This window comes from Chenopodium album, chromosome 3 (assembly GCF_948465745.1).
Source record: "Chenopodium album chromosome 3, dcCheAlbu1.1, whole genome shotgun sequence".
NCBI classification, from domain to species: Eukaryota; Viridiplantae; Streptophyta; class Magnoliopsida; order Caryophyllales; family Amaranthaceae; genus Chenopodium; species Chenopodium album.
Window position 1 is genome coordinate 75,246,543 of NC_137836.1, and position 22,127 is coordinate 75,268,669.

Consider the following 22,127-nt stretch of genomic DNA (forward strand, 5'->3'; position numbering starts at 1 on the left):
ACTATAAATATGGAACATGTTTATGCTAGAAGGATATAATAAGTTAATAACCAATACTGGATCAGATCATTAAGATGAAATTAAATTGTCATCATGTCACAATTTTGCTAACCTACACAACTTATCTTATTCTCCTTATATGTTTTGATATGTTGTTCGCATTTTATTTCTATACTTAAATAAATATTACATGTTTGGAGAGTACACACCAACAAAATTTTTTAAAAAGATTTGACCATTTGATGAAATCTCTCTCTTTTTTTTTTTTTTTTTTTTTTTTTTTTTTTTTTTTTACATTATTAATGTAAAATATGATCAAAGTTAGTCAAATTAATACAATTTATTTTAGTGTAGGTAAGTGAGAGCTACAATGACAGATGATGTAGACATAATTTGATCCTATGTCTTGAGTATCACCCTTAAAACTTTAACTAATTAGTTGATCATCCACCAAACTACTCCAAGCCATGTCTACGTTAGTCTTAATCGGATTACATTAGAAAGATTTAAATTAACTACATTAAAAAGATTCAAACCATAAGTTAGTGTATTTTGACCCAAATTAAAAATTTAACATACCATGGTCCTTTCTTTAGCTCCTTTATATTTCCACACCCTTTTAGTCCTATACTCATGTAGATCTATAATTGCCTCAATTGTAATTTTTTAAGTATCAAAAAGTGTTGTAAGAGCTCTATAAAATAAAAAAATTAAAAATGTAAAAGTGTAATAAAAATTGTGAGTAAAAAGACTAAGGTCCAATTCAATTTACCTTAAACAAATACTACGTAATATCCGGTAAAAATAATTTCAATTAAGTTAAAATAATTTCAATTCATTAAAGTTAATTCGTTAAAATTTATTCATTGATTTAAGGTATAGAGAGCAAAACAAAAAAAAATTACAAGTACTCCGTAACTTATATCGGTTTATTAAGGTGAAGAGAGTAAAACCTAAACACGAGTAATAATTATTTTAACACACAATAACACAATACACATTGGAGTCTCCATTGCTCAAAATTTCCCAATTTGTTCAAAGTTGCGCAATGCCTGATCTTTACAACCACCTCGAATTTTTTGAGCTTCTCTAAATCAAATTTCTAGATTCTACTTCAATTATTTGCCATTTCTAGTTAAAATCACCAATTTCCAGTTCTCATAATCGATTTTCTGGGTTCACCACCAAATTGTCGTCGCAATTCAACTCAAATTAAGGTTAAGTTTTTCGTCATTGTGCTATTGATTAGGTTAATTATACTTCTGCCGGTTAGTATTTCAAATCTATTTTCTTTTTATTTCAGTTGATTGAATTTATTATTCTAATTGATGTATGTATTTGATTGATACGCTAATGCTTTCTATTTAGATGGTAATAAAGTTGTTTGTTGTTATTTTCTCGGTTTGGAAATAATATTACTCCATATATATAAACTATTTAAAGATGTTCGGAATAAATTGTCACATCCCTTTTAAAATGAGTGTGTGAGAGAGTGAGGTACAAGTTCATTAATTACTAAAGCGAGTTTATGGATCATGTTGTGTCGAGCCGTGCTATTTTCCTTGACATCGGGTCACGAATGACTCGCGCCCATGTGTTAGGGTCTTTGTAGTCTTGTTGGAAGTAGCATAACAAAGTAGTGTCACTATTTTCTATCAATAGGGGGGATTTAGTCGTGCTTCTAGCAATCTAGCATATGTAAAGGTTAATATTTGATCCAAGCATTGATAATTTGAGAATATGAATTGGTTTTGTTGCTTAAAGCCTTAGGAGATTCTAAATAAGGCATAGATTCAAGTTTTTTTTTCGAAATTTGTAGCAATCAAATGCACCCACTTGCAGACTTAATCTATGGAAGTCAAAGGTTGTTAGATATAGATTCAAGTTTTTTCGAAATCAGTAACAATCGAATCCATCCACTTGCGGATTTAATGTATGGAAGTTGGTTGATGATTTGAAGTTCTGTCTAATGTCTTGGAGTTGAGTCTTGTGGGTAGATTTATTACTATATATGTGGAATAGTGGAAAGATATGTATTGCCAAATATGCCAATGAGCCAAAGAATGCTTGAAGTTGTATGCCTATATACTTAGAGTTGGGCCTAATCGATATTTTCGGTCCCATTTCAATTCTTTGTCATGAGTCATGACTGCCTTTACTGCCCAAGATTCCTATGTAAGATTTCCCCTCACCCCAAAAAGGCCCATACTTATCTTTTCAATACTTCCATGCCAAAATTTCAGATTCTCATTCAATAGCTTAAGAGTGCAGGACATTAATGATATACTAGTATATCTAGATATCTAGTATTCTAATTCAAGAACTGGCTCTTGAGTATGTTCACTAGCCAAAAGTGTTTTCTACCAAGGTTTGAAGCATAACTAAAGTCAAGAATCAAAGACCATAGTTAGCCATTGACCTGTTCTAAAAGTCTCGAGAATACTTGGGACAGAATGGCCAGAAAATGTTATCTGCTTAACATCAGCACCATAGTTAACCATTGACCTATTCTATGAGTCTTGGAGGACATACGGGACCAGAAGCGATCATATTGATCTTGCTTCCCATTAGCCTTCATTCATGGCATGATTTGTCAATAGATTAATGTGTTCTTGATTGGGAATGTTTGAGAAGTTGCTTAATTGAGATTTTCTGTTAAAGCATTGGATTGGAATGTCTTGTAGAAGGTGATGAGTTGGACGCACCCATGGGTGATGTAGACAATGTACAGAAAAGGGAGAAGGAAAGGAGGAAGACGTAACCAACTAAGAGTAATAACAGCCTAAGTAGTACCAAGAATTCACTCTTATCATCCCATGTGTAAAGGGTTATCTTTTAATATCTTTTTCCTTTATGGGATTAAGGCGTTCAAGCAGAAGATCTTTTTCCCTTCCTAAATTTTCTTTGTGTGCTTGAGCTTAGAGGAGGCATGTGTGATCTTCAATTATGGATGTTTTGTAAAAGATTAAAAAAAATAATAATAATAATTTAAGGCTTTGATGAACCAATCATAAGTTTATAACTTTATAAGGTGCGGTCTTGTGGGCTTGTGCTGATAGGAAAGAAAGCTGATATTTTCCTAGAGCTGGACTTGGGAGCTAATGTTGATCAGAGGCTAATGGATTAATGGTTGACACAAAGAAGATAATACTACAAGGTTTTGTTTTGGTTCAAGAGGGCTTGTGTTTTAGAGTCAATTTGGTATCTTGAGGCTTTGTTTTTTCATTCCTAATGTCATCTGGGAGGTTTTATATTGTGATGGTTTATTTTTCAACATTTTAGTTTTTTTTTTTTTTTTTTTTGTTTTTTTTTTTTTTATAAAAAAAATTAGGGTAGTGAAGAGATGTGACATTGTCGAAGGATTTAATGCTCAATATTACTAAGGTTTCAAACAAAAGAAATATTGCGTATGATATCCTCATTTACTCATTTAAGAGAGCTTGTCTCCTGTTGAAGACTTGGAGAACCAGTTAAGGCTATTAGCATTAGGATGACTGAAAGAAAATATCGTATAGGAATATTGCCAAATGAAACCCACTTGTACAATTGCTTTGAGGTTATTATTTGACCAGTGCTATCAAACATTCAAACTATACCTGAAAAAATGGCCTTAACTATGGGAGCGAAGTTCTTCAGCTTTTGAGCTAACTGATCTATAATATGTGGAGAACACTCAGGATCAACCTATCTGGCCAAATTAACACTAGTCCAACAGAGGAGTTGCTTACTTATCAGACCAAGTCAAATACGGGGCAATTTGGGCTTGGCCTGTTATGGTCCAGTCGGTACTCGCCTAAGCTCTGCTTCCAGCCCCACAAATCTCCAATCAAGTGAAGGGTGCTGCAGACACATTTTTCTGTCAAATTTTCCTCATTATGATTGAGTTTGCTATATTTACAACAGTCTTCACTTCAAGCTTAAATTTCGTCTAGATTTAGGTGCTGCTTTAAGTTGTATTGATATGTTAAACATTAACCTTCCTTAATTCACATAAAATTGTTAGAAATCAAGGAGATGTTTCGGTAGGAAAACAGAATTGAGTGAATATATTATTTTACCTCATTTGCACAATCACTATGTTCATTCTCCTTATTGATGAATAAGTTTCTTCAATTACTATGATTCTCTGTGATGGATCTACCAGGTTCTTTATTAGTATCCACTATGATTGTCTATATTGCTTTAAAAGTATTTTCATTTTCAAAATACTCATATTCATCTCTTCTATTTACCTGCACCCCTACTTTCAGGTTCCCAATGTATAGCTTAAAGTTCATAAACTGGTCAGTCTTAGGAGGCAGAAATGCTAGTTGACAATCGTTCTCAACACCCTCTATTACAGAGCTAAACCCTGCGTGAGTAAGAAAACATTTTATGCTTCTGTGTGCTGATTTGTTGTGTTGTACTGTTGTTGCATCCATCCTGTATGTACAACTCTACTGTCTTTGATTTCCTCTTAAAAGCCTTCGGTAATTATTCTTTGCATCAATGCTGCTTGTTCGGAAATTTTAAATCCATACCTGTGAGCTCTAACCAAGTGTTATCTCCTAAATTGTGCATTATTCAAGGATCTCACTTCTAAAATATAAGATTAACATTTCAGGAAATTACCAAATCATTTCCCCTAATTTTCTTCTAGCTCACATGGGATTACCACCTTAATAAGGAAAAGGTGAATAACAAGGTTCCTGTATTTAAGTATTTTTTGAAGAACAGTGGGGTTGGTCCTTTAGTAATCTAAACTTGAGAAGAATAATGGGTGAATTAAGATGATACATTTTCCACAATTTACAATTCGTAAACAAAGATTCATTAGTCATTGCTGTTTAGAATTAAATAGGGCAATACATTGTGGGTAGTTATGTTTAGATTACTGATCCTCCTTATGCCTTTTTTTTAGCATAAATCATTCTAATGGTATGCTCAAGGTCAGGGGATCAAGGATTGGTGGAGAGGGGTAGTTCTATTTAGATTGATAATTAATTCGATATATTTATTATTGTCGAGTTACTAATTTTCTTAAAACTTAATAGTAGTATAAATTTTGTTATTCCAGTAACTAGTATGTAAAGTATCTCACTTTTATTTTCTGTTTTTATCGTCAACACTGCCTTACTGTCGTGATCATGATGAAAACTCATCTTTATAGAAATAATATTTGAATATTAATTGTCTGATGTAACATTATGATTACTTAGCAGAAAAGTTTATGAAAGGGAAATACATTTTGACAAACATAAACTTCTCTTTTAATAGATTTGCTATAATTAATAAATAATAATGATAGTTCTTTATCCTGGAAAAAATTCATATAAAAACATTTATATTTTCCTTTAGCTTAGCATTAATATAACATGCACCTAATAATATACTTTGTAATTTGTATTTTGTCGAGAAAAGTATTAGTAAGTTCATTTTTGTATCTCTTTTTTTGAAGTACTATAAATTGTCAAACACTATTAAGATAAATGTAGTTTAATTGATAAAAGGGAAGGACTTGGGATAAAAGTCAAACAGTGTTTAATTTAAATAATTTGTCCGTTTAGTTTATCTTATATCCTTAAAATGAGTGTTAATTTTGAAATTTTACATAAGGCATAAATTTTTTTCAGAATATGTAATCAGACTAAATCTATCGAAGTCAAGTTAGTCAATGGTTGATTTTAAATGCTCTATCTAATGTTTCGGAATTGTCTTTTATATAGATTTATTCTATTTGCGGACAAAAAAAAAAAAAAAAAAAAGGATAGCCAATGAGACAAAGTATGCTTATCCCTTTAATACCTCCGTACCATACTATGAGATTTTCATTCAATAGTTCAAGGGTGCAGGACTTTTATAATAAATATCTTGATATCGAATTCAAGATCGGGATCTTAGGTATGATCATTAGCCAAAAATGTACCCTATCGATGTTTTAAAGTGTAACTAATCTGATCTGAACTTATTTTTTTCTGAAATTAGTAAAAATAAGGTAAACTAAACAAGGCCTTAGTTAGCCATTGACCTATTCTATGACTCTATGAGTCCTGACTCCGAGGAACTTGGGACAGCATGGCCTGTAAGTTGTGAGTATGTGACCAGCTTAACTGAAATTGAGAATCAACACCATAATTATCCATTGTCCTATTCTATGTCTGTTAAACACTCGGGACTACACGGCCAGGAAAGTAATCAGAACTGGTTTTGCTGTCGATTGTCCTTCATTTAGGACATGATTCATTAATAGATTAAGATCTCCTTGATTAGGAATATCTCATGAGAAGTTTGCTAACATGAATAGACTAGATAATCTGATTTTGTGTAAATTGGTTGTGGCTTGTAATAGACTAGATAATCTGATTTTGTGTAAATTGATTGAATAAGTAATAATATAGATAGAAGCATGAATCTTGATTGACAATGCACAAAGGGGTTACAAATGATAGGTTCAATAGCTTTAGGCTATTACTTAGCTTGAGATTATAACTCTCTAACAATTGCTTTAGGCCGTAACTCTATAATACTACTCTCTACCTATTTAGGCCTTGTTCACTTCACCTTATTTTTGCTGAATTGAAGTTATATTTCCTGAATTGAAATTAATTTTGCTGTACTTAAGTTATTTTTACTGAAATGAAATTAGTTTTGCTGAACTGGAATTGTTTATTCTTCATCACTATTATATTTTTTCTTAAGTTACTTATTGTTACTAAATTGAACTTATTTTACTGAACTAACTTTATATTTACTGAACTGAAATCTGAAATTATTTTTACTAAATACAAAGTATTATTATTATTTTTTAAATGAAGTGAACAAGGCCATATATTACTTAGCTAAGCTAAGCAAGTACGACTTTAACTGTTACCTGTACTAATTTTTGTCTTCATCCTAAAAAGGCAACATGGTAGCTAGTAAGCCAGCACAACTACTGCAGCTTTATAGTAGTGATTCCCTTTGTGGCGGTGTGTTAGCCTACCCCTTTTTTCTGCCTCCTGCTGCAAGTTTAAAGAACAGGTGGTGTGTTAGCCTGATTCATTACATAGCTCTTGAGAATTTTGTGAAAGCATTGGCTTGGAATGTTTCGTAGAAGGTGACAAGTTTTTGGAGATGTGGGATACACTCTGACATTAGTGATGTAGACAAGGGAGAAGGAAAGAGGGAAGGGTTAAGCAAAAGAGAATAATAGCAGCCATAATCCAGAGTAGTAACGAAGATTCACTCTTATCTTTTTTTTTTTCTCCTTCTCGTAGTTTACTTTGTGCTGTAAAACTTTAGAGGAGGTGTGTTTGATCTTCAATTATGGATGTTTTATGAGAGAATTAAAAAAAAAAATTCTAAGGCTTTGATGAAGAGATTATAAGGTGTGGACTTGTGCTGATAAAAAAGAAAGTTGTTGACTTTTTCTAGAGTTGGGAGTTAATGTAACTATGTAAGAGGCTAATGGTTAACAAAACAGGAAGATACTTTCAGGTTTTGTTTGGTTCAAGAGGGCTTGTGTTTAGAGTTCTATTTTGCTATCTCTTTGTCAATTGTTAACAATACCCTCTGCTATAGAGCTAAACCCTGCGTGAGTAATAAAACATCTTATGCATCTGTGTGCTAATATTTTCTGCTGTGCATTTATCCTGCATGCAAAACTTGCCTGCCTCTGATTTTCTCTCTTCTGTTAATGATGCTTTTAACTTATTCTTGGCATCAGTGCTACTTGTTTTTAATTTCAAAACCAAGATATAGGGCAGACATGTGAGCTCCTTTTAAGCAAGTGCAAGCTCCTGTGTTTGTACATCATTTAAGGATCTCAGTTATGACACATATGACTAATAGTTCAGAAAAGTTACCCAACCATATTTTTAAATTTTTCTTTAGCTCACCAGAGTGCAGTGTAGGAACACATGGGCCTGCTAAAAGCTCTAAATTATTTGTTTTGGTGCTGAAGTAGTCTATGAATGAACTTTCCATTTCATTGCAGTTTTTATTAATTATAGAATCACAGTTTTTATGAAGATTATTATCCTTTGCTAAGCACATGGTCCTTCATGGAAGCTCTTGAAAAGGTTTTGGTAGTCTCGAGCTTCAAAGGTTTTCACTAAGGCAGTGAGGTTTTTGGGTACCCTTGTGGATGGTTCTTTAAGTCTCTAACTGTGGAAGGTCTGTTAGGATTGGTAAAGATATAAATTAATGGCAACTGGGAAATATCTGAGATAAACAGTCTTGATGCTTAATTCCGAAGCGATTGAGGGAAGCCAGTAGTGTACAGAAGGAAAGAGGAAAATATGGGGCTGTAGTTGAGGTAAGAGGGTTCTGATTTAGGGTTGCATTTAATCAAGTGCTACTTTGAGGATTTAAAGAGCTCGTGGTGTTATGTCAGAGTGTCACAGTTAGGGAGGAGTCTTTCGATTGAAGAGATAGTGAGAGAGATGAACTGGTAGATTAAAGGGGGATGTGATATGATCGATATTTCCTGGATTTGATGTGTTATTGGGAGGATAGCTTGTTAGAGAGCTAAATGAATGATTTATATGACCATATGCAACCATATCATAGCAATATGAAGATTGCTTTGCTCTTTGTGGTTTTCATCATTCTCTGTGTTGGTTCATGGTCACGCTTAACCAAACCAGGTGGAGAAGTGATCTGTATACTAGTCAAGTGAAGTTCTTGTTATAGATTGGAAATTAATTAAGGCAAAAGAAGTGAATTTGGGAAAGTTTGTTAGATGGTTAAAATGTTTGATGCAATGGAATCACCAACAATTGTATTTACAATCATAGCTTCAGAGTGGCTGGACACTATCCAAGGCTAAGTAAGATAAAAACTCTCATCAATTTACATCATGTTTTCCCTTCTCCTAAACTCCTATATCTGGACTCACTTTCCTCTGCTTGTTGTCAAATTACCAATAACCTAATTCTAAGAACTAATGCATTGCATAGACTACCCTTCCCCTTTGGCTAGAATAAACCCGTATACAAGTAAAGTGAGGTTCCATCCTTGAACCATGTGGCGATAGGTATATCCCACTGACCTTACATATGCTTTTGAGTTTCTAACCAATCTTAGCTTCAATGTGAGACAATAGTTCTTCAAGCATATATAACTTTAAAAAATGTGTGCATTTGGTAGTGCATATAAGGGAAATAAGATATTAATTAAGACAGTGAATGTGGGTGGAGATGGTAAGTACCATAGTTGATGAACTATGGAAATTATAACCAGGGGGGTTGTTACCCTCATTTGGAGGTAATAGTTGCCCTACCACATAGAGTAATGTCTAGGTATTGCCCCCACTAAAATTTCAGCATTGTTATTGTTATTAGTTTTTAGTTATCAGTTATTGTTATTAATTATTATTATTATTACATATTGTTTATTATTATTAAAAATATAAGTTGTTATATCATTAAATATTAGTTATTATATATTAATTATTACTCCGTATTATTAAATAGTAGTTGTTATTATTAATTATTATTTTTAAAGCAGATTTCAGCCGAGCATAACAGTTCTAAAAAACAGGGCCTAATTCGTTAACCCCAACAATCAATCCAAATAACCAAAAGTGTGCTAGAAAACTACGTTTAAAATGTTGTGTATAAAGATATGTTCTTTAACTTTATTCAATAAACTTATTTTAACCAGAGTCAGCCACATCAAGTTCGACCAAATTCCGTCTCATGGTTAAAAGTCAAGGAATGTTGTTTTAGGATGATTGATTTGTTATTCAGAATTTGGGATATATGTAAAACTTTAGACTAGATACCTGATTCTTGAATCTTGATACATGTATCAAATTAGCAATCGGTAGTGCCTCTTAGCAAAAAGACGTGGGATAGTTTCTGATAGAAAGAAATGAGGATACATGTCAAACTTCCTAGTTAAACTGAATTAATGAAACTTTCTTGTCAAAAAAAAAAAAAAAAAAGAATTAATGAAACTTTTAACTTATTTCTGTGACAATGTGGTTCCTTTTCTTATTGACAATTAGGTTTGTGGTGTAAAATGAAGTTCTCAATAGTAAAGCCAGGATGTCATGAGATACATGACTCATGAAAGTTTTATATGGTTTTTCAGATGTATTATATTTTTGTAACGACTTTATGATATTCTAGAAAAGTTAGGTTTATAGTCTTTATACCCACCTCATGCAAATGAAATAGTTTATTGATACATAAATTATATATGCAAGCCTTGAAAATGCCTTTGCGGGTTTCCTATGCTGTGAACCGAGTGAACTTTTATAGTATATACTACCTCCGTTAATTATTACAGTATGTGCAATAAAGAGGTATTATTTGTGAGACATAAAATATTCCGTTGTTGCACATAATAATTAACAGATGTAGTATATATAATTGACGATATTTTTTACTTCTATAAAAATTGTTGTTGTGTGATCATGATTTACATTCCTTGATCCATAGTCCTTGATCCATAGTATCCATACTACTACCTTTGAATTATTTTTTGATGGAGCAAACAAATAAGAACACAGTGAGTAATTTAAATTAGGGTTAGTCAGTAGTGTATCAACCATCATAATGATTTGGGGACCTTACAATTGATATTTTGTGTGACCTTTAGTCAGCATCCCTACTATTTCTGATGACTTTTAGGATACAGTGGTTGGTAGACTAACATGGAGCTAAAACAGAAATGGACTGAAGTAGGATTGTTGTATTAAATGGTTTTTATTATGTTGGTTGGGGATTGACATGATTCAACTAGAATTATGTAATGCTTTAGTTCTATTATTACGTAAGTGTAGGGATGACAATAGTCGGAGGTGGGTCAGGTGATGCTTCATCCGCCTCCATCCACTAACGATTTATTGGGCACCCAATATATCCATCAATCCATCTAGCTAATTTACCTTCATTCACATCCGATCCATCCATCATCTAAGATGGATTGGGTGAAATAAAATATATAAATATAATTTTGGATTTTTAGAATTAAGATAAAGATTTTTACAAAGTGATTAATTAATTAAAAGTTTGATACATCTTTCTAATACTTGCTCCTTGGTACTAACTTTAAACCACATGTTACTTCCTAAACCTTGCAAATGGACATTGTATTATTAAGAAAATATATGCATAAATTTTCGTTTTTTCAGAAACTTGAAAATAAGTATCAAGTCAAAAATCAAATAAGCATATTGTTTGAGTTAAGGGTGAGCAAAAAAAAATCAAGGTACCCTAAATCGGAACTTGTTAACTGTTAGGAACTGTAGGCTTTTGAATTTGAACCTATACAAGAGGTTTCGGGTAGTGAAATGGAGAACTTGTACCAACAGGTTTCGATTTCGGTTCCGGTTTCAATTTCCAAGAACCTGTTCAACAGGTTTTTTTTTTTTTTTTTTTTTTTGAAACGAGGCCCAAAGGCACTTAGCTTTCATTTATAGGGAGGTCATACTCCAAAATAGGAACAATGCAACTTGGAAAATCCGAAAACCAAACACGACTACTAGAATCCCTTGGCAAGCAATGAGCAAGCTCATGGGCGACTTTATTCCCCTCCCTACGAGTGAAGCTCCAAGAAATAAACTCAAACAACCCACTAACATGATAAATATCATCTAAAACAATGTGAAGATTACTACTTCCCCTTTCCCGTGATTTAATTGCGGTGATCAAGCTTAGACAATCACTCTCCACTATCAAGCGCCTAAGGCCGAAATCCACTGCAGCTTGGAGCCCCATCAGCACCGCTTTAGCTTCAACAGTTGCGGGATCCCATCGATCCTCCACGTTCCACGCTGCAGCAAACTGCACACTACCCTTCGCATCCCGTACTACGGCCCCAATAGACGCACCCCCATCAACTGAAGTTCCACCATCCACATTCAATTTGCATAAATTTCCACTTGGAGGCTTCCATTTTTGGCGAGCAGACCCTCCCCCTCCACCCAGATTTTTGTCTTCTTTTTGCAGAGCTTTCAAAAGGGACGTGACGTACTCCATTGATTGACTCGGGTTGCAGGCTTCCCCTTCAAAAATCCAACGATTCCTAGCTGTCCAAACAGCCCAACAGGTCGTCATGAGCAGCCCGTGGAGAGAGCTTTGTAAGCCTTCCAACAAAACTGATGCCCAATCCGCAAAGCTCTGACATTTTGCACCTATATCCACATTCAAATCACATTTATCCCAAATCAATCTCGCAATAATGCAATCCCGAAGACAATGTAACTCCGTCTCATCTTCAACATTACACAAACTACACACCCTACCACAGCTTTGAATGCGCTTTCCCAATTCTTTCAAAGTAGGAAGCGCACTCCTACAAGCACGCCAAAAAAATATTTTTACTCTCGGGGTAGTATTTGCATTCCATATTTTATTCCACAAAGACGAAGGGCCTGATGAAGACGCAACATTGTCATCCAAGCTTTGACCAAAAGCAGCCCGATAAGCCGAACGGATAGAGTAGTCACCATTCTTCTCTAAATCCCAACACAAAGAGTCATTAGGCAGCCTAAAACTCAAAGGTATACTCAGAATTCTGTCACATTCAAAGGGTAAGAAAAGTTCCTTAATGAGAGGAACATTCCAAGAAGCCGAAGAGAGGTTAATAATATCACATACCCGCATATTTCTCCTTCCATCAGCACATGGGGAAATTATCTGTCGGGTTTGAGTGTTTGGGATCCAAGGAGTATCCCATATAGGGATGTCAATTCCATCTCCAACACGCCATCTAACTCCCTTCTTCACAACCCACTTAACGCCCCATATCCCGCGCCAAGTATAGCTTGGGTTAGAGCCAAGCTCCGAATTCAAGTAATCTCCACCCTCATAATAACGAGCTTTCAAAACTCTTGCAATCAAACTATTAGGATGCTTCAACAGACGCCATGCCTGCTTCCCCAACAATGATGCATTAAAACATTTAAAATCTCTAAATCCCAACCCTCCACAAGCCTTAGGCTCACACAATTTCCGCCATGCAAGCCAATGAATTTTTCTTTCGCCCTTCTTTTGTCCCCACCAGAAATTCGACACCAAAGACCGCAACTCATCACAGAAAGAAGAAGGAAATTTGAACACACTCATCGCGTAGGTTGGGATAGATTGGGCTACAGCCTTAATCAGGACCTCCCGACCCGCCTTAGATAGCATTCCACTCTTCCATCCTTGTAACCTCTTCCACATTTTCTCTCTAACTCCCTTCGTAATAACCCTCTTAGACCTCCCTACCACCGTAGGAAGGCCTAAATATTTATCATGTATATCCACCATCTGCACATTCATCAGGTCCGCCAATTCTCTCCTCTTATTATCCGGAACACCCTTACTAAATGACATCGTCGTTTTACTAAGATTCACCATTTGACCCGACGCTTCCTCATAACATTGCAGAATTTCCCGGATTTTATTAACCTCTTCCACATTCGCCTTCGTAAAAATAATATTATCATCCGCAAAAAGTAAATGTGAGATTTTTGGAGCATTCTGCGCAACACTAATACCATGCAAACTCCCAACATTCACAGCATTATTTAACAATCCAGACAATGCCTCAGCACACAGAATAAACAAATAGGGGGATAGAGGGTCACCTTGTCGCAAACCCCTAGATGGAGTAAACTCCCCCGAAGGTGCCCCATTTATAAGAACAGAGAATGACACTGTAGAAATACAATGTATTACACGATTTACCCAAACATCCGCAAAACCCATTTTTAACATCACTGCTCTCAAGAATCCCCACTCTACTCTGTCATACGCCTTGGCCATATCCAATTTCAGAGCTAAAGAACCCCCATAGCTCGGCGAGTTCTTCATATGATGAAACACCTCAAACGCCACTAATATATTATCTGTAATTAATCTCCCCGGAGTGAAAGCACTTTGATTCAAAGAAGTAATGTCAGAGAGAAATAATTTCAGACGATTGGCCAAGACCTTTGTGATTAATTTATACACCACATTACACAAGCTAATAGGGCGAAAATCAGACATTTTATCCGGAGCTTCTTTTTTCGGAATTAAAACAATGAATGTTTTATTTATTTCCCTAGGGATAACATCACCCTTAAGGACACCTAGCACAAGAGAAGTGACAGCCGGACCAACAATATGCCAATAGGTTTGGAAAAATAATGGGCACATAGCATTTGGACCAGGGGCTTTAATAGGATGCATTTGTTTCAAGGCCGTAAGAACCTCGTCCGCCCTATAATCCGCACAAAGAAGCTCGTTCATATCATCAGTGACCCTATTATTAATTCCTGCCAAAGCCGCACCATAATCCACCAAAGAGAGTTCGAAAATAATCAACATCAATCTCACAAACCCCTTCCGTATCATCACGTCGCTCTCCATCTTCAGTAACAAGGGAAGTAATTACATTCTTTTGACGACGCTGATTAGCTTTCCTATGGAAAAAGCTTGAGTTACGGTCTCCTGCAGCCAACCATAACACTCTCGACCTTTGTCTCTAGTACACCTCCTCTACATGAAGCAAAGCAGAAATTTCCTTCACAATTTTGCGTCTCTCACACACCTGGGCCGCAGCTCTACCACCCCTATTTAGACGACTAAGTTTCCTCCTTTTTTTCCGAATCTCCCTAAACACCTTCCCAAATTCCTTCTCACTCCAAGTCTTCAAGTATTCAGCACACACCTCTAATTTTTTCGCTACACTATCACCCCCAATCAACCACGCATCCCCAACAACATTCTCACAATTCTCACTTTCCGTCCACACTTGCTCAAATCTAAATAATTTTTCCTTGCTTATGACACCACCACCACCATCTTCCAACACAAATCTGAGAGGCGCATGATCCGACCATTCACGCTCTAAATTGTAAAGCTTGGCCTTCGGGAAAAGATCCTTCCAACTTTGGGTCACTAAGGCTCTATCAAGCCGGCATTGGACATTGTCTTCATCAATTTGACCATTGTCATAAGTAAACTCATAACCTTCCGCATGAACATCACACAAATGACAAACATCAATTGCCTCTCTAAAATTCTCCATTTGCCATAAAGCTCTATCTCTCCCACCCTTCTTCTCCGATTCAAAGAGAATTTCGTTAAAATCCCCAATGCACACCCAAGCCTCATCTCTTTGTCTAGCAAGATCCTCCAAAAGCCTCCAAGATAAGTGACGATTGTGCACCTCCGGCCATCCATAGAACCCAGTCAGTCTCCAAACCACATTACTCGTGCCTAGCTTAATAAGAACATCCATGTGATGAATAGACATAGATTGTAAATTCACCTCGATCCCCTTCAACCAAAATAAAGCAACACCCCCTGACCTCCCACAACTATCAGCCGCCAAACCATCGTACCCGGGAAATATAGTCCGAACCTTCATCATCTCCCCACTACTCAATTTCGTCTCCATTAGGAAAATAAGAGACGGGGTCTCCCTCCGTACTAAGTTCCGGAGGTTATCAACTGCAGAGGTATTTCCCAACCCTCTGCAGTTGACACTCAAAATGCTCATTGAGCTAGGCGGGGCTGCTTAAGAACAGCCTCCGCCACTCGCCAACCAGAAATATCGTCATCAGTCATATCATCACTATTAGAATTAAACCCCTTCTCTTCACCCACCTTATCCACCTCTCTTACCCTCTTGCCTAGAGCGTCAGACTGCACCCCACTCATATGAACATCATAACTATCCCCCTGTCTCACCTTTTTCCTCCATTTATTCCCCTTTTTGCATTCACCAATAGTACCACTCACTTTGCTCACCTCACCACTGCCCCCTCCACTCCTATCCCCCGTATCCACCTCCCCTATATTTTCCCCAGCATCATTACCCTCCACTATCAAATTCAAGTCACTAGAATTAATAGAAGTATTCCCTAATTGCAGTGTTCCCTTTTCCATATTGAGCTCTTCCTCCGACTCATCACTAACAACCTCCACTTTCTCCATATCCTTTGTTACGAATAATTGCTTGCGGGCAGAAATCACAGCATCAAGTTCCTCAACATCTTTTAGCCTCCCCTTTCTAGGAGATGCTCGTAGCCATCTTCCCCATCCCAACTTTGCTTTTTTACTATCTTCCGACACCATATCACAATCTTTTTCTGAGTGGCCTATCACTCCGCACGCAAAACAGAAAAACGGGAGCCTCTCGTAAGCAAACTCCACACATACTGTCTTCCCACCTTTATCAAGAATGCGCTGGAAGCGACGCAAAGGTTTGGTTATATTGATCAACAACTTAACTCTGCGAAAACGGTCAAGACCTAGAATATCCTCTTCCACTTCCATCACCTCCCCCCAATTAGCTACTATCTCTTTTACATCATCATCAGTTCTACAATTGAAGGGGAGATTTTTAATTCGGACCCAGAACGGAGAATGGTAAAGGGAGACTTGATCAGGCTGCTCATCTCCCTCCACCTCCTTCATAACAATTAGTTTATTATCAAAACACCAAGGCCTACCATTAAGCACCCTCTCCTTATCCCTCCAATGAAAAAATTGAAATGCATAGAGATTAGGTCCAAGAACCCTAATTATTAATTTATTACGTAAACACCAAGTTGTTGTCATAGTATTCTTAAATGCTTCAACATTATAAGGCCGATCAGTTACTAACCTTCCAATCAAGAGAAGATGAAATTTTTCCTTCGAAGGCATTATGTCAACACCTCCTAGGTCCACCACACCCCCATCTTCATCATCCAATTTCAGATTCGCGTATCGTTCAAGAATATCGTCATCAGCCATGGTAGGAAATCAGTCAGAAATCGAGGCAACGAAGCCGAAAGCAACGGCAGATAAACCCTACTTTCTAGAGAGAAAACCCTGTCTTTCGAGGGAGATTTTTAACCTGTTCAACAGGTTTCGATTCAGGTTTATTAAATTTTAACAGGATACCCTATTATGCTCACCCCTAGTTTGAGTTATCCCCTACGAAGTATGTTAGTAGAAGTTCTTCCAACTTGTTATTCAAGAGTTTGAAACTTCTGATCGTCTTTGGTGATTTTCATCGTCTTTGTTAGATCTTATAAGATTTATTTCATTTCTAATTTTCATGGTATCAACTTTTCATGATTTTAATTTATACAAAATCAAGGATGTTAATGGTCAAAAATGTGCATTCTATATTCAATTTAATTTTTTGACTTTTATAATAAATCTTTAGGGTAGATTAATAAATAATACGAACCAAAAATCACTCATAAAAATAAAGAGATCTACATTCGTTTTGATTTTATCTTTCTGGTTTGTAATTCTAAGTATGGAATAAGATTTATGTCATCCTCTCTAAATGGATTATAGGAAATGATTTAGATTGAATTGCTAAAGTTGTTTATACCGAGCTTGCCTATGCATCTAATATTTCTCTCTGCCAATAAATGCCATGTTGAATTGTTGATGGCTTCAGGGAATACGTCCTTTTCATTTACTACTTCATGGGGAGCAGCTATTGTATTGTGTAGTGGGGCAGGGGTTTGTTAAATTGTATACCCTCCGATTATATGCTTATTTATTTCTATTATGTGAGATTGTGAGTAATAAATGAAAGAAATAGACATATAATTAAGGGGACGGAGGAAGTACTTGTAAGATTTAGTAGAGTATTTGTTTGATTACAATTACAATGTGCTCATATCATACACCTAAAAGTAAGCAGTATTTACCATCATTTGGTCGGATTTGAGAGGTTTGGAGTTTGAATCTTGCTAATGGTGGTGATCCCCTTATCTTTTTAGGCCAAAAAGTTAGGAGGACTAAGGTTTGGTCCCCGAACCTTTTGTTCAAATATAACAATACTTAATCACTTTGTCATAACTTTTTAAATGCAAGTAATAGACATCAAATTACTTATAAAGAAAAACTCTCAAAAATACTCAAGGGGGCCGGGTCCTTGCCAGCCCTAACAAAGGTCCACCCTTCATTATGGCCTTTTTTCTTTCTGAAATATTGAAAAAAAAAAAGTGTAAGTAGTGTTTAGATTGCCTTTGTCAACCAATGAATATGACGAACTCCAATTTTTCCTAATGGAGTTTCCTTGATTTAGTGAACAAGATATGTAAGCCTATTGGAAATCTTGCTGGAAACTTGGATCATAAAGCTTTAACTTGTGCTAGGTCATGAAATTATTCGAGTTTGTACTAACATTTAGGAGGTGATACGCTTAATGTTTATGAGCATAAGAGAGAACAATATTGCTTAAGTAAAAAAAATGAGAACATGTCATCTTAATGAAACAACCACCAATATAATGTACATAACAAAAGTACAATATTGCTTATTTCAGAAAAAAAAAATAAAAATTGCCAAGAATATATCATCTCATAATAAAAACATGAATCTAAATGCAAGATGCTGTATTATTTCCCATCACTCTTTTACTTATTGACCTTCAGAAGCCATGATCAAGCTTTTTGAACCAATGCTTCTAATTCCTTGACTAAATTTGCAATATATTTAGTTTCAATGTCCTTGTCTAAGAAAAACTTTTTCCAATTGCTGTGATTCTTTCTGATGGATTTGCCTGGTTCTGTATCAGTATCCACCATGACAGTCTTAATTGCTTCCAAAATGTCCTCTTTTCCGAAAAACCCATCTTCATCTCTTCTATTTACCTCCACCCCAACTTTCAGATCACCACTAAACATCTTAGAATTCAGAAATTGATCACCCTTTTGAGCCACAAATGCTAGCTGACAATCATTCACAATACCCTCTATTACAGAGCTAAACCCTGAGTGATTAAGATAGCATCCTACGCTTTTGTGTGCTAAAATGTGCTGCTGTTGCACCCACCCTGTATGCACTACTCCCCTGTCTTTGATTCTTTCTCTGAATCCTTCTGGTAGTGATGCTTCTAGCTTATTCTGAGCGTCAAAGCTACCGGTTCCGAAATTCAGAACCAGGAAAAAGGGCAGACCAGTGAGCTCCAACCCAAGTGTAAGCTCCTGAATCTGCTCATTATCCAAATATGTTTCACTTCCGAAATTACAAAATATAACTGATTGTTCAGGGAATTTACCCAACCATGTCTCCCATTTTTCTTCTAGTTTACCAGAAGGTGGAGGAGGAACAGCTGATCCTGCTAAAAGCATTGGTTTTCCTATCTGGGTTTTCAAGTAATCTATGTACGGACCTTCTATTTCAGTGCAGGTTTTATAGATTATAGCATCACATGATTTTATGAAGCTCATAATTTTATTGAAACCGGAAGGTAAGCCATTGAAGCACTTGAAAAGGTATAGGAAGTCTCGAGCTTGGAAGGTTTTCATTGATGTGATTGAGGTTTTAGGGAACCCTGGAGGAGGGACCTTTAAGTCATCAATAGTGGGTTGTTTGTTTGGATCACTGATTCTTGCTGGGATAGTTAGATATGAATTCGCAACGGCTGAGAATACACTGTAATTAACAGCCTTGATGCCTAATTCATAAGCAATTGAGGGAATCCAGTAGTGTGCAAAATCAAAGAGGATAATGTGAGGTTGAAGTTGAGATAAAAGGGTTCTGACTTGTGGTTGCATTTTATCAAGTGCTACTTTGAGGAGTTCACCAGTTTCTGGTGTTATGTCAGAGCTGCTGTCAAAGTTAGATGACAGTCCTTCAGTTGGGGGGATAGTGAGGGGGATGACTTGATTGATAGGATTGTTATTAAGGGAGGATTTGATGCGAGCGACGTTTCCGGGTATCGAAAAGAAGGAGATTTGGATGCCATGGGAGGATAGCTTGTTAGAGAGCTGGATGAATGGGTTTATATGACCATACGCAAACCATGGAAACATTACAATGTGAAGTTTGCTTTCCATCTTTCTCAAACTGGTGTTTTGTGTGTACTTTGAGAGACTTGAAAGAGAAATGGCAATTATTTTTGCTCCCTAGCACTTTCACTATATATGTCGGCAATTACTTTAAAATGACCTAAAAAAATGGACTATATCACTATATCAGCTGTCAAACTCGGGTGTATGTTCATGTTGTGAGCATTTGGTAGTTGGTAGTTGGTAGTTGGTAGGTGGAATATGAAAATGGTAGGTTCAAATTTGCCAAATTAGTTAATTAGATCATCAATGTTCTTTTGTATATTAATGCTACTTTAATACTTTACCCCACCTCATTATAACCAACAGTGAGTCCTATGGCTGTATTTCATGCATCAATTCTGCCGCAAGCCCAGTGGCATTATTTTTGTCACGAAGCTTTTACAACATGAGTTCATGAATTATTTGTTAGTCAGTAAAATATGGAGTATATATATATATATATATATATATATATATATATATATATATATATATATATATATATATATATATATATATATATATATTGTCAAGAACTACATGCTTAATAGGGGTATTTGGAAACAACTACCCACTAAAAAATTTTATCAAAAAAACTACCCCCTAAATTTAAAAAGTTAGAGTAGCACTACCCATTTTCATTTTCCGGCGAGAAAGTCCGGCGTGTGGGGTCCACATTTTCAATTTTTCTTCTGAAAAATCCTAATTGAAGAAGTGAAAACAAGTAGGGTATGCAATTCATAAGTAATTCTTCTCTTTTAATCCATTAATTATGAATTTTGATGTTAGGGTGTAATGACTAGAAAAATTAGGGTTCCTAGAAATTGGGGATAATTTAAAATTGGTTGAATTTGTTGCTTTTAATTCAAATTGGTTATCTTAGGGTTATGAATTAAGGTCCAATTTGTCATTGCATCGTGTCTTTTCAGAGAAAAATTGAAAAAGTTGGCCCATGCGCCAGACATTCTCGCCGAAAAATGCAAATGGGTAGTGCTATTCTAACTTTTTAAATTTAGGGGTAGTTTTTTTGATAAAATTTTTTAGTGGGTAGTTGTTTCCAAATACCCCTATTAAAGCGTGTAATTCCTGACAAATTTTCCATATATATATATATATATACTTCCTCTGCTTTTTTTTATAGTTACAACTATTTGACGATTTATAATTAAGTAAAAATATAGTCATGTGGAATTTTGTTAGATTTGTATCGATTTATACAATTTTAATATCAAATGTTTATAATTTTTACATATGGTAATTAAAAATATAAACATTTGAAAACATGCATCAACAAGCGTGAAAGGGGAAGTGTTGTAACTATAACAGATGAAGTATATTTTTAATATCTATTAAAAAAAAAAGTATATTTTTAATATTGCACATTTGCATTACTTGTCTTTAAGAAAGTTTTACAAATATTGCGCTATTTATTGATTTTAAAGAAAGAAAAATCTATGTTTACACCGCAAATAACTAATGTTCTTTTTTTTTCAACATTTAATTTTTTAATTTATGTTAAAGGTGATCAAAATTCGGGTTGGACTAGGCCTTAGTATGAAATCTTATGCCCAAGCCCGCAAAAAAATATCGGGCTTTTTTCAAGCCATGTTTGAGTTTTTTTTTTCTTTCTAAAATTGTGTTTTTTTAGTTTTGTCCAAACTCGCCCATTTTTTGGGTTGGATTGGCCAAACCATAGCCGATCACCTCTAGCTTATGTATATAATTACTTGGGCAAGTTTTTAGTTTTACCTTTCTCTCTCATCCTTTTTTCCGCTACTAAAAAATTTGTGCTAAATCCATATATTGCAATAATAAAACAACGGAGAAAGCATAATAATATATAAAAAAAAATGTATTTTTACTGCTATCAAGTTGCATTTTTACAAAGTGTTGGCTCACTTGTTAAAAATAATAATAACAAAATAAAAAATAAAAATAAAAATGTGTTGGCTCACTTGCTAAGAGACTTAACTTAGATCAGAAGTCTAAGGTTTGAATCCTAAGACCTTTGGGTTTTGGGAGGTAGGGATTCCCTTATTGTACCCCCCACATAATTTGAGTTGCAAAACTGTATCAAAAAAGCAGTGAAGGTTGATGTCTGGTCAAGGTCTTGGTTACCCTTAAAGCAATAAAATATTTATTTAAAAAAAAAAAAAAAAAAAAAAAACTATTTTCACTTGTTCAATTCACATTACCTCATTTGATTTGTTATTCATAGTTCAATTTGATCTAGTCTGATTTGTTTCTCAAATTTGATTTAATTTTAACATTAATTTTCAAGGAAAATAAGTTGTAAAGAAGAGATTTGAGGGGGTAAGTGAGACGACATTAAATATCTATTAATGGGCAATTTTTATATATGAAATTAAACACTTTCTCTATTCATTTTATTTGC

General features: G+C 35.2%; 2 protein-coding genes across 2 annotated transcripts; both read right to left on the reverse strand.

Moving 5' to 3' along the window:
- Window positions 1–14,424: 14,424 nt before the first annotated feature.
- On the reverse strand, window positions 14,425–15,444 carry LOC145625384 (uncharacterized). The gene has a single exon (XM_081678439.1). It carries the CDS (start codon window positions 15,442–15,444, stop codon window positions 14,425–14,427), a length of 1,020 nt encoding a protein of 339 aa, XP_081534565.1.
- A 2,492-nt stretch (window positions 15,445–17,936) lies between these two features.
- On the reverse strand, window positions 17,937–19,919 carry LOC145617045 (anthocyanidin-3-O-glucoside rhamnosyltransferase-like). The gene has a single exon (XM_081671748.1). The coding sequence runs from the start codon at window positions 19,736–19,738 to the stop codon at window positions 18,341–18,343; it is 1,398 nt and encodes a 465-aa protein (XP_081527874.1). The 5' UTR covers window positions 19,739–19,919; the 3' UTR covers window positions 17,937–18,340.
- Window positions 19,920–22,127: the final 2,208 nt, after the last annotated feature.

Excerpts from the sequence above, each read along its gene's own strand:
- LOC145625384 (XM_081678439.1), bottom strand. The coding sequence starts at position 15,444 with ATGAGCATTTTGAGTGTCAACTGCAGAGGGTTGGGAAATACCTCTGCA.
- LOC145617045 (XM_081671748.1), bottom strand. The coding sequence starts at position 19,738 with ATGGAAAGCAAACTTCACATTGTAATGTTTCCATGGTTTGCGTATGGT.